This window comes from Neopelma chrysocephalum, unplaced genomic scaffold, assembly GCF_003984885.1.
Source record: "Neopelma chrysocephalum unplaced genomic scaffold, ASM398488v2 Primary Assembly neopelma1_85, whole genome shotgun sequence".
NCBI lineage: Eukaryota > Metazoa > Chordata > Aves > Passeriformes > Pipridae > Neopelma > Neopelma chrysocephalum.
This window is the reverse complement of record NW_020897747.1, coordinates 837706-851764: the sequence shown is the minus strand read 5'-3', so window position 1 is coordinate 851764 and position 14059 is coordinate 837706. Positions and strand designations below refer to the sequence as shown.

Genomic DNA, 14059 nt, shown 5'->3' with positions numbered 1-14059 from the left:
GTTTGTAGGCATGTGTGACATATATGTTACTAATAAAAGTAATAGTTGATTTAATTTACCTGTTGTAATTGAAAATGCATGTAGCATATTGCATTTAAAATTAATTTTGATACTAATGAAAGGAGGGAAACAGGATTATTAGATATGTTCAAACGCATATTTTTTTTTGCTTGCAACGTAATTATTAAATTGATTGCTCAGATAGGAACAAATTGTTGTTTAAAATCCTGATTCTGCTATGTTTCCTCTTCTAAAAAGATTGTCTTTTAATGTATTTCCAAGCTAATAAGCCTTATAAAATTCTGTACTTGCTCTTGAATTAGTTTTCACTGATGGCTACACCTTATGAAAGCTTGTTGTTAGCATAAAAATATCAATCACAAAATGAAGACCCCAAAACAGCCTTTTAAAGTAAATCACTGCAACAAAAAAGTTTTTCTTGTCAGCTCTGGCATTTGAAGGTCTGGAGAGGCTGAAAGTTCACGCAGTGTGTTGGTACAAAGCGGGACTTGAGCCTGTTGATAATTGCTCCTAAAGACAAACGTGAAGGCACCTGACACAGCTGGATCGAAGAGAGCTTTTGTTGGCTGTCTGTGCTAAGAGGAGAGACAACATAGAGTGCTCGCGGATGATTTAAGTAGGGTTGGCGTGATAAGGTTATCTCAAGCTGCAAGAGTTGATAGGGCAGTGAGAGACAACTCAGAGCAAAGCTGTGCAATCAATTAAAACTGTGTAATATATGCTGCATGAGGAAACCCCCCAGCCCTAAGTCTATCTTATAAAATAACATTATTTTTTTGGGGTGGGGGGGTTTCTAACACAGTAGGTTACAGTCGCAACACAAGCAGTGTTTCCCCGCGAGGATATGTTCCCAGCAGTACTCCTCAGCAGTCCAATTACAACACAGTCAGCAATAGCATGAATGGATATGGCAATGCCGGCATGCCCAATCTAGGTGTACCAGGTTCCCCTGGATTTCTTAATGGCTCCTCAGCTAACTCTCCTTACGGCAGTAAGTGTCTATTTTTGGTAACACATCATCATATAGATTCATATTTACTACAAAATCAACTCCTTGCATTGTTTTGATTTTCCTCTATTGTCAGCTACTGGATAAAAGGAGGGGTGACTCTGGAGGCTGGACGTAAAAATGAAAATAATAAATTGATCTGTTTTGTGCCAGAATACAATCTCAGATAGAGAAAAAAATAAACCAAACCAAAACAAAAAAAATGAAACAAAATAAAAATTGGACTGCGCAATTCGTAACAAAAGTCCAACACAAAAGAGTTTGCCTGTTATCCAGAGAGTGGCCAAGCCAAGGCATTTCATTTTTATTTTTTTATATATATTTTTTTTATATATATATATATATTTCTATATATATTTTAAGAGGCAAGGCCCTATCACTCTCTTTTTCCGTGTTTGCCGTGAAAACCTCAATCTGAGTCCTGATTATTTTTGCTTTATTGCAGTAGTGCCGTCAAGCCCTACCATGGCAGCCTCTTCGGTCACCCTCCCTTCAAACTGTAGCAGTACACACGGCATTTTCTCATTCTCACCTGCCAATGTCATCTCTGCAGTGAAACAAAAGAGCGCCTTCGCTCCTGTTGTCAGGCCCCAAGCCTCTCCTCCACCATCTTGCACCAGTGCAAATGGAAATGGACTTCAAGGTGAGCTGGATCTCTCTCAATTTTCTGTGTATTGCCTTTTTTTTTTTTTTTTTTGGTGCATACACTCAAGCTCTGATGGTTTCTTTGGGAGAAGGGTACCTGGCTAATTTTTTTTTGGGTTCCTGGTGCTCTCGTAGCGATGCAAAAGCAGGGGGAGAAATAGGGTAGCACGAATGGTCTGCTGAGATCTTTAGTTCATTTTTAATACTTGCATTAGAGAAAGCACTAGTTGTTTTTCTGGTATTTTCCCTTAGGAGTTCGTGACTTAAATTTTAAAGGAATACTGTATCCCTGAATGCCTCTTGGAGGGTTCATGTACTCCGTGTGTTTATATGTTTTTTGAACACATTTCTGTGGATGTTTAAATCCAGCAGTGTTCCTGCAGGACGTGGTGTGATTTCCTTGTTTTACATAGGGTGCAATAATGATTTCAAATATGTCAAGTTAATATAAATCAGGTTAAGCTCTCATTCAGTGAACTAACCTTCCCCTGGACTAGGTAGCCCTGTATGCAGGGGGTTTGCATGCTCTGGTGGTCCCAGCTCGCTCTCTTACTGTGGTGTTAGAGTGGTTACATCCTTAAGTGAACTGAATATTTAAATTAAGGCAGGTAATTTTAATAATTTGCTTTTTTGGTATTTTTTTTTTTTTATTTTTAATCCATGTGATTTTGTGTGGGTAGTGCAAGGAACAACTTATAAACCAGTTGCAGAACTCTCATGGTCATCTGCTGGGAGTGGGGCAGGAAGAATTACAATACAGTGTATGTTTGGTAGAAGAACAAAAATATGAACAAAGAAGTCTTCCCAAAAAGGGAGACTTAGGTCCTATTGTACCACTTTTAAGAGATACTTTAACATTTAGAAGATAAAACTATAGATGGATTAGAATAATTTGAATGTTTGCCTCTGGTTGAATCTCATTGTGCAGTAAATTGGAGCACTTCAGATCCCATTGAAATCAGGAAGGCTTGAGGACACTCATACCCCAGAGGTCGTCACTCCTCTTGACTTCCTTAAGAATTAGCAGTACAGTGTTATTTATTCTTTGTATTACCATGACACCCATGATACAATGAGCACTCACAGGCAAACAGATATTTTAATTTGCCAAACAAATTCTGAACACCTGCATTTTGTGGGATCTGAAGGCACTTCGGAGAGACATAATCCCAATCCCACAGAACTGTCTGTCCACCACAAATCCAGACCATTCCAGACTAAGATCTCAAAACTAATGTTTCTGTAGCTTGTTATTCACTTCTTGGCCCAAAAAAGCATTTGAGAGCTTGTTATGCACTCAGGTCAAGGAAGAGCTGAGGATTCAGCTATGTAAACTTATTGTGGGATGAATATTAAAGAAAAGGATAATTAGATTAACAGTTTCTTTCATATTTCTTTATTGGAAGCTTCATTATGTTACTACTGTAAGAGAAAACTATATTGATATTCTTAGAAAGAATAATCCATTAATAAAATAATCCAGTGTCCTACTTTCCTCTTTTTGTAAAAAGACACTACTATGAAAAGTAAATACTGAAATAATATAATGAAAAATAAAATCTTAAAAATAAAATAATAAATTAAACTAAAATAATAGAAATAAAAGATAATAAAATTAATAAAATAAACAATTAAAATAAAATATTATAAATGTGGTAACATGACAGATCTGAGGCAACTGCTCTGTAGCAGATATTTATATATATATTCATATTAACACCTTGTGATTTACTCTGAAAAATACAACTATTTAAACATCTAAACTAAAATGATCTGAATTTCTGAAATTTCAGTATGTAAATACAGGGCTTCCCATCAGATAGGCAAGGGTTTAGGTGCTTAAAAGCAGTAGATTACTGCAAAGTGGGGTTTTAAGGAGAACAGGGTGGGCTGAATGCCTGCACCAAGCACCTAATGTCCCTTGGGCACCTCCCCAAGCCTTTAAAAATTGTACATCTCCAGCCTCAAGTGCAAAATGCTTCATACATAAAGCTCAGAAAATGGCTTTGAAACAGCCAATACTGATTGTGTTAACTAGGTCATCAATTTAACTCTTAGGCTGAGCCCAGCCTTTCTCTGGACTAAGCTTTTTCCATGGCCAGACAGCCCAGTGAACACTTGACAATGCCACTAATCCCTGATTTTAGGATGCTGCAATCCAAGCAGCAGACCTGGTGTCATCCTTTTGGATTTTGGTTCAGCAGCCGAACTGAAAATAAATAGAAGTGTTGAAAACAAACAAGCAAACAAACAATTGCCATTTTTTCCTCGACTGGCTGAATGGAATAATTTTGTGTTGAGCAGAATGACACAGAGAAATAGGGAGAATGTCCTTCTGGTCTGGTAATTAGAGCAGTGAGTTGTGGTAACTAGAGCAGGGTTGTGACAAAAAGTTGAATTGTTTATGCAAAGTAGCACCACAAAGTGATGCTCAGTATTGTGAGGAATTCAGGAACTTACAGAGAATCATAGAACCCTGGGATGGGTAGGGTTGGAAGAGACCTTAAAGACCATCTACTTCCAACTTAGGGCAGAAACGCTTTCCACTATCCCGGGTTGCTCCAAGCCCCATCCAACTTGTCCTTGGACACTTCCACGGAGGAGGCAGCCACAACTTCTCTGGGCAACCTGTGCCAGGGCCTCACCACCCCCTCACCTCATTCAGGTTCCTTCAAAGCAGGGGCAACATCACTTCTCCCAACCAAAACTACTGAGTTAATTCAGACTGAACTCACAAAAGGTTTCAGGCTGACAACACTTCCCCCAGTTGTCCTCACAGATTTCAACCCCTGCCTTGAACTGAACTGCTGCCAGAACTGAGTGGGAAGACAGGGATGAATTTGTCATCTCCTTCCTTCATGAGATATCATAAAGAAAAGCCACCAACACTCTTGTGTTGGCACTTATTTATACTGCATTTGACCCATACAGTTGTTTCGGGAATTTCTGTTTTTCTTCCTATTTTCTTAGTCATTTATGGATATTGAGCTCTTTTTAAAGTTGCTTTCTGGACACTGTGCAAACAGCTTGAGAGTTATCTGATCAGCACATTTTCTACATTAAGTTAAAATTTGGAATTTAAGAGCTGCAGTCCAATGCAGCAGAAGTTTTTTTTTGTGATCTTGAAGTACAGTCTCATTACAGAGCAGGATATAAAGGAGCTGAGTGGCAACTGAAGAGTCTGCACTGTTAGAAATGGTCACACACATTTAGTCAACCCAAAAGGGAATTAAGAGCTCGTGGTCACTGTTGTTGTATTGGAGGTAAATCCTTCAGTTTATGGATAAGGCAGGACATGGATAAGAATGGATAAGAATGCAGGCACAGGTGGTCCTTTCGCAGGGATTTGGGGGTTAATTGCACTGATCTTTGCTGGGTAAACCCCCGCAGGATGTGTCTATGAGTGGGAAAAATGCTGTTCTTGGTACACCTAAGGTGGTGAGAACACAGGAGCAGAGTTATGAAGCTCCACCTGGAGCTGAGGGAGATATTTTTGTCTCCTAACAAAGCATAAAGCAGAGGTTGAGCTGCTCTACCTCCTGGCTTATGCTAACATCACCCTAAGCATCAGGACCACCTGAGCCCTGCGCACTAGAAGCAAGATCTTGCTGCCAGGAAGCACGACCCCAAAACCCACTGCACTGTACGACCTACTGCCCGAGAGGGAACACGGCCTTTAGCCAGTAGACTTTTTTCTAAAGAGATCCAAGACACCTGAGAAGGTGTCCCTGCTCATGGCAGGGGGTTGGAACAAGATGGTCTTTAAGGTCCCTTCCAACCCAAACCAGTCTGTGATTTTACAAAGACAGAGGTTAAGAATGAAAACAAATAAAAAAGAAGACAATCTGGGGAGATCTCAGAGGGGTCAGGGTGCAGGCCATGACAGCCAGGGCTGATGTGTTGTCTTCCCCCTTGCTGCACCCATGTCAGCTGCACATCCATCCCCAGCCAGCCGGTACCTGATCAGGGTCAACGCTCGGAAGCTGCAAATCACAGAGGAGACACCTCTCTCTCTCTGTTGTCCCATGGCCATGACTCACTCCTGTGACTAAGCCTACAAAAAAGGGCCTTTGGGCCATATCCAAAAAGCCACAATCTTGTTGACTCCATATGGCCTCCATTGCATAAATTATGATCACAAAGTCAAGTACTCACACACTTTTTTAAGAGCAGGATCCTACTGTATGTGTTCCTTTGGGCAGAGAGCCTGTTCCTGTTTAAACAATGGACATTTAAGGTATAAAATATTTTTTTTTAGTGAGAAAGTGCTGGCTCGCTGCAAAGTTGGAAGTACAATATATGTTCAAAATTTGGTTTTCAATTGTAATTTACTTTCTATAGATTGTGAAAGATATTGCTCTCTGGTTATAGGACTGTAATGCAGAGCACAAGGGTCTCTATATTCTTTTAAAATTGCATCCTGCTTAATTTTCTGGTCTTTCCCTGGATGAAAGTATTAAAATTATTATTAAAAAACTAGCCAGCTCATTTTTCTTTAAGAAGGCATTTGGTATCAATTTGCACAGCAGGAAGCACAGTGCAGAAATTCACAATTGTCAAATGCTGCCACTAAAAGAACAGTGAAATAAATGTCTGGAGCACCAACCTTGCACCTCCCTCCCATTGTGCCACAGGGAGAATTCAACAAAAATGGTTAAATTAAAAAATTTAGACTTCTTCCCCCCGTACCACCCCCCCCCCAAAAAAAAGCATGCAGCAGATAATCTAATTTTTCACACAGTAGAATCATAGAATCCCAGAGTGCTTTGGGTTAGACCATCCAGTCCCACCCCCTGCCATGGGCAGGGACACCTTCCATTATTCCAGGTTGCTCCAAGCCCCATCCAACCTGGCCATGGACATTTTCAGGGATGGAGAAGCTGATGGTGTTATTGCAACATGGACCTGGAGGACATGGTTTAGTGGTGAACATGGTGGTGGTGCTGGTTGATGGGTGGACTGAATGATCTTAAAGGTCTTTTCCAGCCTTAATGATTCTGTGAGTCTATGATAACACCTCAAAATGATCTCCAGCATCCTCCAGTTCAAGTGCACATCAGTTAACCAGACTGACGTGGTGACAGGTTTCCTGCTGACTGAATCCCATTGGAGAGGCCAACCTGAGGGGTTTGGCAGGTCCAAACACAGGGCAAGGTCATCTGCTGGCCCGGGCTGATGCAGTGTGGAACAAAGATTTAGTGAAGGGTTGTTTTAAGGCTTCTTTAAAAGGTGTTCAGGCATTGGAAGGGGCTGCCCAGGGAGGTGGTGGAGTCCCCATCCCTGGAGGCGTCCAAGGAACGACTGGATGTGGCACTCAGTGCTCTGGGCTGGATGACAAGGTGGGGATCAGGCACAGGATGGACTTGATGGGCTGGGAGGGCTTTTCCAACCTCAGTGATTCTTGGATTCTGTGAAAACATGATGAAGAAACTAAATGTTTCAGGTCAGAAGGGTCTCTGCCAATATATGCACTATTCTCCTGGTAAATTTTGTAAGTTCAGTTGCTGTTTAGCTTTAAAACATTCAGTATTATAAAAAATGCAAAATTATAACTTCGGTTTCAATTTCAACATATTTGTTACATCTAATTGGGGAAAAAAGTGGTAGAGTTGGAAAATTTTAACCTGTTTCGAAGGCATCACTTGAACTGTGCTTTAGACAACATCCCATCCAAATCCTTCCCAAAAGTGGTGCCAGAAGGACCAGGACTGCTCAGGGCTCTGGGTGCATCCATTGGAGCAGCGCTGATGGTGCAGACCATGCTGCTGCAGGAAGTTGTGTCACCTATGAAATGTGTATGGACCCAGCTCTTCCAAACCGTAAAGCTGTAACAGCGAATCAGAAATAAATTAATATTGTTGAAATTAATGAACTGAGAAATTGAAGTTCACATCACTACACGAACAAATTTATTAATATCTGTTGTACATAAATTAATGAGAAATATCATTATGGCAAAAATTAAACAACACTAAAATTAAAGACTGTCTAAATTACGTTTCTACCAAAGAGTTAACTAGGAAAAAAACCAGTGGTTGTTGGCATATCAGTCTTTATCTGTTAAAATACTGGATATGGCTGGTCTAGGCTACTGATAGAATCACAGAATCACAGAATATGCTGAGTTGGAAGGGATCCACAAGGATCATCGAGTCCAACTCCTGGCCCTGCACAGGACCATCCCCAGGGGTCCCATCATGTGCCTGAGGGTATCATCCAAATGCTCCTTGAGCTCTGGCAGCCTTGGTGCTGTGACCACTGCCCTGGGGAGCCTGTTCAGTGCCCAACCACCCTCTAGGGGAAGAACCTTCTCCTGATATCCAACCTAAACCTGCCCTGACACCACTTCAGGCCATTCCCTCAGATCCTGTCACTGTCTTTTTATGGCATTTGAGCTCCAGAGCTGGGAGGAGGTGTAGAGTCCTCGGCTTTGGTCTTGGAAAGTTCTCGGCTTGCTCAGTCCTGCTTTTATCATAAAGTAGAATCGTGGAAAAGGAGGTTTTCTACCCAGGTGCAGGTCTGGGCATGAAGTGATGGTTAGAGGGGATGTCCCCAAGGAACGGTGTCATGGTTAGGAGTGTTGTCGGGAGCCTGGAGAGCTGTGCACAGGAGTCAGGGTGCCCTTCCCTCAAAATCCTGCTAAGAGCCTCCTTTCCCAAGGAGAAGCCCTTTGTTTTGCTATGAGAAGTGCATGTCCACGGTCCCCTTGGTCCGAGGATGATGTGGAGGAACCTGGGTCTGCATCCTCCGTTTGAGCATTGCGATGGCTTTGAACCAGCTGTGCCTTCCCCCAGTTGTGACAATAACGGCTCCTTTTTCTTCTCTTTTCTCTTTTAGCCATGTCCGGGCTTGTAGTCCCGCCAATGTAAAGTCACTTTTGTTTACCTACCATAGCACCAAGCTGCAGAGGATGGGCTTAGGGGACAAGTTTAGTATATTAAGACATGCTGATGGAAGCAGTATCTTCACGCAGAATCAGCAACAAATCGAAATGCTACAGGAAAAAAAAACAAACAAAAAAAAAGAAAAAAAAAGACTTTGTTTAAAGATTTTATTTAAACTATTAAGAATCTACATGCAAACAACCTACTTCTTCATGAACAATTCCATTTTATTGACTGAATTTTTCTCATATTTTCACATTTCTCAGTCCTGGAGAATAAGGAAAAAGCGACGCCTATTTTGTATAAAGTTTCTGATTACGTCTTGGCTATGTCTAGTACTTGCTATGTGTTGGGAGAAACTTTGTGGATGCACCATTTTGATTATCATGAAACACTGATGAAAAATGCCTCCGAACATTTTTCTGTACTCATAACTAGATTCACAATGGTTGTGTATCTCTATAATGTGAAATATTTTTTTGTGGTGGAAAAAAAGGGGGCCAAGGAGGTTATGAGCCATCAAACTGGAAAAAAGAATAAAAAAAAATAAGGATGAATATATGATTAGAAAAAAAAAACCACACAAAAAACCGGGGCTCAGGGGCGGGCACGGGGGGGGTTTATCGTTGCTTAACTTCATCTTAATGAAATGGAACTTTGTAACTTATTGTAGTTAGAAATTGTAACTTTGATATTGAATTCTCTTGCCTTCAACAAGCACACTGACAGAGAAAAAAAAAGAAATTGCTACTGTCTGTTGGTTTAAAAAATGAAAAAAATATACTTCCACTGCTAGAGCTTCCTGTTAAGCAAGTGTGATCTGCAACATTTTTTCAACTTTTGCTAGCACTGTATACTATTGCATTTTAGGCTACTGTGAAGTCTATGTTTCTTGTACCAGAAAATTGTCCTTTTGACTTCTAGATCCTTCTTCCCTAATGTGTTTTGTATGTGGTTATAAAATTGTAGACTTTTGTGATTTTGCCAAAGTTGTAGCTAAATATTTATACACTTGTCTTGAATTTTTTTCAGATCCACTTAAATATTTAGAAAACAAAAAGCAGATTTTATTCCTTATGGAGGCTATAAGGAATAAAATAGTCTTACCCATTGCAACACTTTCTTTCACATAAACACTTGCAGTCACTAAGGGAATTTATTTTGTAACATATCAACTATAAATATTGTATTTATCTTTGAAATTTTGTATATTGCTTTTCATATTTTTTTTTTTTATGTTCCTGTATGTATTGGTTTTTGTCCTGGCCTGGTATCGTGATGCTGAAAAAAGCATTAAGCCAAGAACCATTGCCTTCATGTTTTTCTTTTAAATAAATGAGTGTCCGTGCATTTCATTTGTACTTCATAAAGTTGCTATTGTTTAGCCTTTCCATCCTTTTTTTCTTTATTATTTTTTTGAGGAAAAGTCAAATTCATTGTTTATTTTTATATTATTTTTAAGTTATCAGAACAAATAATTTTGAAAAAAAAGTCGTTCGTTGTATAGTCAAATCAAAATTGTGCCACATGGCTGTAATGAATACTAGTAGAATATGTGCATGTGATACAGCCACAGAAAAGATGAATCTATTTTGTGGTTGCATTTTTTTATTTCCTTTTTCTGTTTGTTTGTTTGTTTTTATTTTATTTTTTATTTTTTTTTTTTTTAAAGATTGTAAAAAGTCATTTTTAGCTGCCACCCATGACTTTGCCACATAGCTGAACTGTGTTTACTGGAAAAATTCAGAGGCCTAAAGTTTAAAAATAAATTCACTTCTGATGTTTTAATTAAAATGTTTGCCACATGAACTTCTCTGATGCCTTAAAAGTGAACTTCTTTGAAGAACTTTTGTGCTGTTTTATCACAGGCTTACACCACAATTGTTAATCACGACTTCATTTGGATGATTTCTGGTGTAAAAAATAAGGGGAAAAAAAAGCACAATCCTGGTGTACAATTCTCCCACTCCTTTCTGTGTCGATTTTCTGCTGCACTCTGCATTCTCCCAAACCCTGCACTGCTCCAACACGGGAAATCAGGATCACACTGAATTTTTAATGTCTGGGAGTTGTTTATTTAGGTTTCTTGGGGTGTTTTTTTTTAGGGAACCTTTTGTAAATGACCCATAGCTGACTGTATTTTTTAAACTGGAATGACCTCCGTTATATTCCGTGGCTCTTAGTGCCAAACCCAGCAAGAAAAACGTGGAGTTGTTTTTATTTTTCCTTTGCACTAACTGGTTTGCCAGCACAGCACTGCAAAACACCTTGCAAACTGCAGCAGAATTCACGTTTTAACCAAAAAGGAGGGATCATTTTTTAAAATTATTTTTATTATTGTTTTTAATTTTTTTTTTCTTTCTGGGCAAAAAAAATGCACATTTTAGTAAAGCTTTTATTAAAGGGTTTAGAAGAACGATACAGCTCTGTGAGCATGGCCGAGGCCTGGCTAAGTGGGAAAGCCTGAGAAGTCACTTTGGAACTGAATTGCCTCCGTTATATTTTGTCTAAGTAAGGTTTTGCTCTAAAAAAAAAAACAAAAGAGGTCACGTGTACATGTTAAGAAAGTCTGCAAGTTCCTTCATAAATGCAATCTGTTTGTGTTTTAGATTAATTAGTCAATGCACTCATTGCTTCATTGTCTCCAGACGAAAAGCTTCACTAAATGGTAGATTTTACTGTTAAAGACCCTACAATAAGATTGTTTTATCTGTACATTTTTTCATATATTTAACTGTATAAAAAAATGTTCATTTTACACAATATTTAATTAAAGTATTTCTTGTCTGTGAATTTCATTTTTAGTAATTTTATCTGGTTTGATTATTAAAAAAAGTGACTAAAACATGAAATGAAAAAATGCAACACTGGGGGTTTCATTTCTAAATATCAGAATTTTTATTTCTTGGTCATGAAAAAGCCCAACCCTTGACATGGTCTTTTCAGTTCCTTGGGAGGAGGATGAGGAAGGAGACCTCTGCTCCACAGAAAAATGCCTTGTTGCTCAACCTTGGTGCAGCTCTTTAACCAAAACCGCTCACTTTTTGTGAAGTGAAGATAACAGCAGAACATCTCTCTTTCTTATTTAACCAAAGCTGTGCACTTTAGACACCCTTTTTGTAAAGTGAAGGTAACGGTAGATTTTTTTTTTTACTATTTTAATGTCATATTGTAAAAGTCTGTAAACAGGAAAAGTTATTTTAAACAAAGCACAACCCAAATTTTCCACGCGGCACTTGGACACCGAAGGTCGACGTGCTCGTCTTTTAACTGCTGATAAGGAAGCAAATGCTTTGGCTAATTATAATACTGAGGACAAATATTTCACCCTCTGGACCACAGTACGTGCAGTGTACTTATAACGGAGTTAAAACATACATATATATATATTTATATATACTGAGGAGGGCACGATGCAGCCTCAGAGTCAGAGAGAGTTACAACGCTTTGCTTGATTCCAGGTCTGAGTGCCGCACCCCAGATGCCAAGTGTGCTCCTGTATCGTTGTGTGTGAGCAGTAGCAGCAAAAAAAAGCTTTTTTTCAGGAATATGGGTCTGGCAGAGCAATGTAAGTGCCTACGGTGGTAAAGCAGGGATTTTGTTATGGATTTTGATCCGGTCATTAATCAGAGGGCTGCTGACAACTTCGAGAGGGCACTGAGAAACTCTGAGCTCCAAAGTAAATATATGGACTGGTGTATGTGGATGTAGTGCCAAATGACACACGGTGTGCCAGAGCCTCTCCTTCACCACCCCATGTCTTAGTGGCAGAGTGGTAGAGTGTGATGAGAAGGTGCAGCTCACTGTAGTCACAACCTACGAAGGAGAAAAACAGGGATATTTAACCATGTTTCCTTTCTTCTCCACTATTTCCATAGTTATCATGTTTGATGAAAACAGGTGTGATGAAAACAGGTGTTAAAGCTATAGAGCACTTTGGATTATTATTATTATTATTATTATTATTATTATTATTATTATGCATTGAAAACTGTTCCACTTTGAATGTGTATCCATGTATCGTGTTTAAACGGCGGCATAATCAGATGCATCCCACTAAAAAAATAAGATGGTTTTTAGGGATGAAAGTCTGCGTGATGCCTACTGGCGCTTTTCCTTTTAGGTTTATTTCAAAGGTTTGAATAATGAGCATCTAAATGGTTCCTCTAACTTTCAATGCAAAGAAAATACAAAAGGAGAAAACCCACACAAGCTGTACTAGGAGTGACAAGTCCTAGAGCGATCCGCCACCTACATCTGTAGCTGGGTAATAGCCCTGGTGAGGAAATATGTTGTGTCAGCCTACAGTGAGTTTAGACATAGGAAGATGATAAAAATTCCTTAATCAAAAATGAAGGAATAACAGTCTTTAAAAGTATACACCAATTACTGCAGAGCAGCTTTTAAAAGTCTTTCAAGCTTTTAAAGATTATTCAAAGCACTTGAAATAGGCTTCAATCTAATGCCTCATTTCATTGCATTAAACAGCCTAGTTAATAAAGAATCAATATATTCAAAGGGCAAGGTTATCTTTTGTCTATAAGGGGTGGTGTCATTCTGAACCTTTTATAGTTCAAATGCTGAAAAAGACCTCATGAAATCCATACTCATCAAGTGGGTCAACTAGAGCAATAAAGAGGCCTCTGAAAGAATGGCTGCACTCCTTTAAAACAACTATAAGTCTTATCTCCCCACATACTCCTTGCCAGGCTCCCGCAGAAAATGTCAATTTCTCATCAAGACAAGAGGCCCGACGATAATTTTTTTCCAGAGAATACACACAATTAGGAGAATGCAGAAAGGCCCCACCAGTGATTTGTAGCTTATTATGTCACGGGCAAGCTGCGATCCGCTGCTAAGCAGATAATAAGGGCTGTTGATAACTAAAGTGTCGATACGGCACAGAGTGATTTTTGAATGTGAGCCCTTGTGCTTCCCCTCCCCTCCTCACGCAGATCCCGGGGCCGATAATGGTGCATCTGCCAACCGACACCGCCCGCCGGACCCCACAATTAATGCCGTGAATAAATAGCACAAAGGAGCGGAGATTCTTTATACTCTTTGAGACAATTCCCTGTTTTACCCTTCAAGGAGTTCTTTTATGTGAGAATAAGGTTGCTTTTAATGAAATTTAAACTCATCAGAGGAAATCAAAACCCTCAAATCAGATTACAAATTGATTTTTTTTTTTTTTTGGGCCACTTGTCGTTGTGCAATGTAGTGACCTAAGTTTTACAGGGAAGGGAAGAGAAAGCACCCAGTCTGGAGTCAGGGCATGCAAACAACCTCTACAAAAGCATACAAAAGAGGAACGTTCCTGAAGTCCCACAAGTAATAAAAAGTTTTTAAAAGTTGGTGGTATAATTCAAAAAGTGATTATCTTTATTCAGATTCTTATAAATGCAGAAGTTTTAAATTAAATTAACTGTCCCAGAACTTTAAATTGTAGAAATTAAATAATGGAACCCAGCCCCCTTCTTTTCTCATATATAATGCTAAA

At 39.3% G+C, this 14059-nt stretch overlaps 1 protein-coding gene across 10 annotated transcripts in view; it reads left to right on the top strand.

The window, feature by feature from the left end:
• The window catches only part of EBF3 (EBF transcription factor 3), a 124847-nt gene extending 111093 nt beyond the window's left edge, over nucleotides 1–13754 (top strand). For 4 of the 10 annotated variants that reach the window (XM_027692158.1, XM_027692155.1, XM_027692154.1 and 1 more), the window contains exons 14-16: nucleotides 824–1012; nucleotides 1476–1673; nucleotides 8513–13754. In XM_027692158.1, the coding sequence (XP_027547959.1) occupies nucleotides 824–1012; nucleotides 1476–1673; nucleotides 8513–8544 (419 nt within the window). In that variant the 3' untranslated portion in view covers nucleotides 8545–13754. The remainder of the gene's footprint in view (nucleotides 1–823; nucleotides 1013–1475; nucleotides 1674–8512) is intronic. The other 6 variants (XM_027692159.1, XM_027692157.1, XM_027692156.1 and 3 more) reach the window with 3 other exon arrangements.
• Nucleotides 13755–14059: the final 305 nt, after the last annotated feature.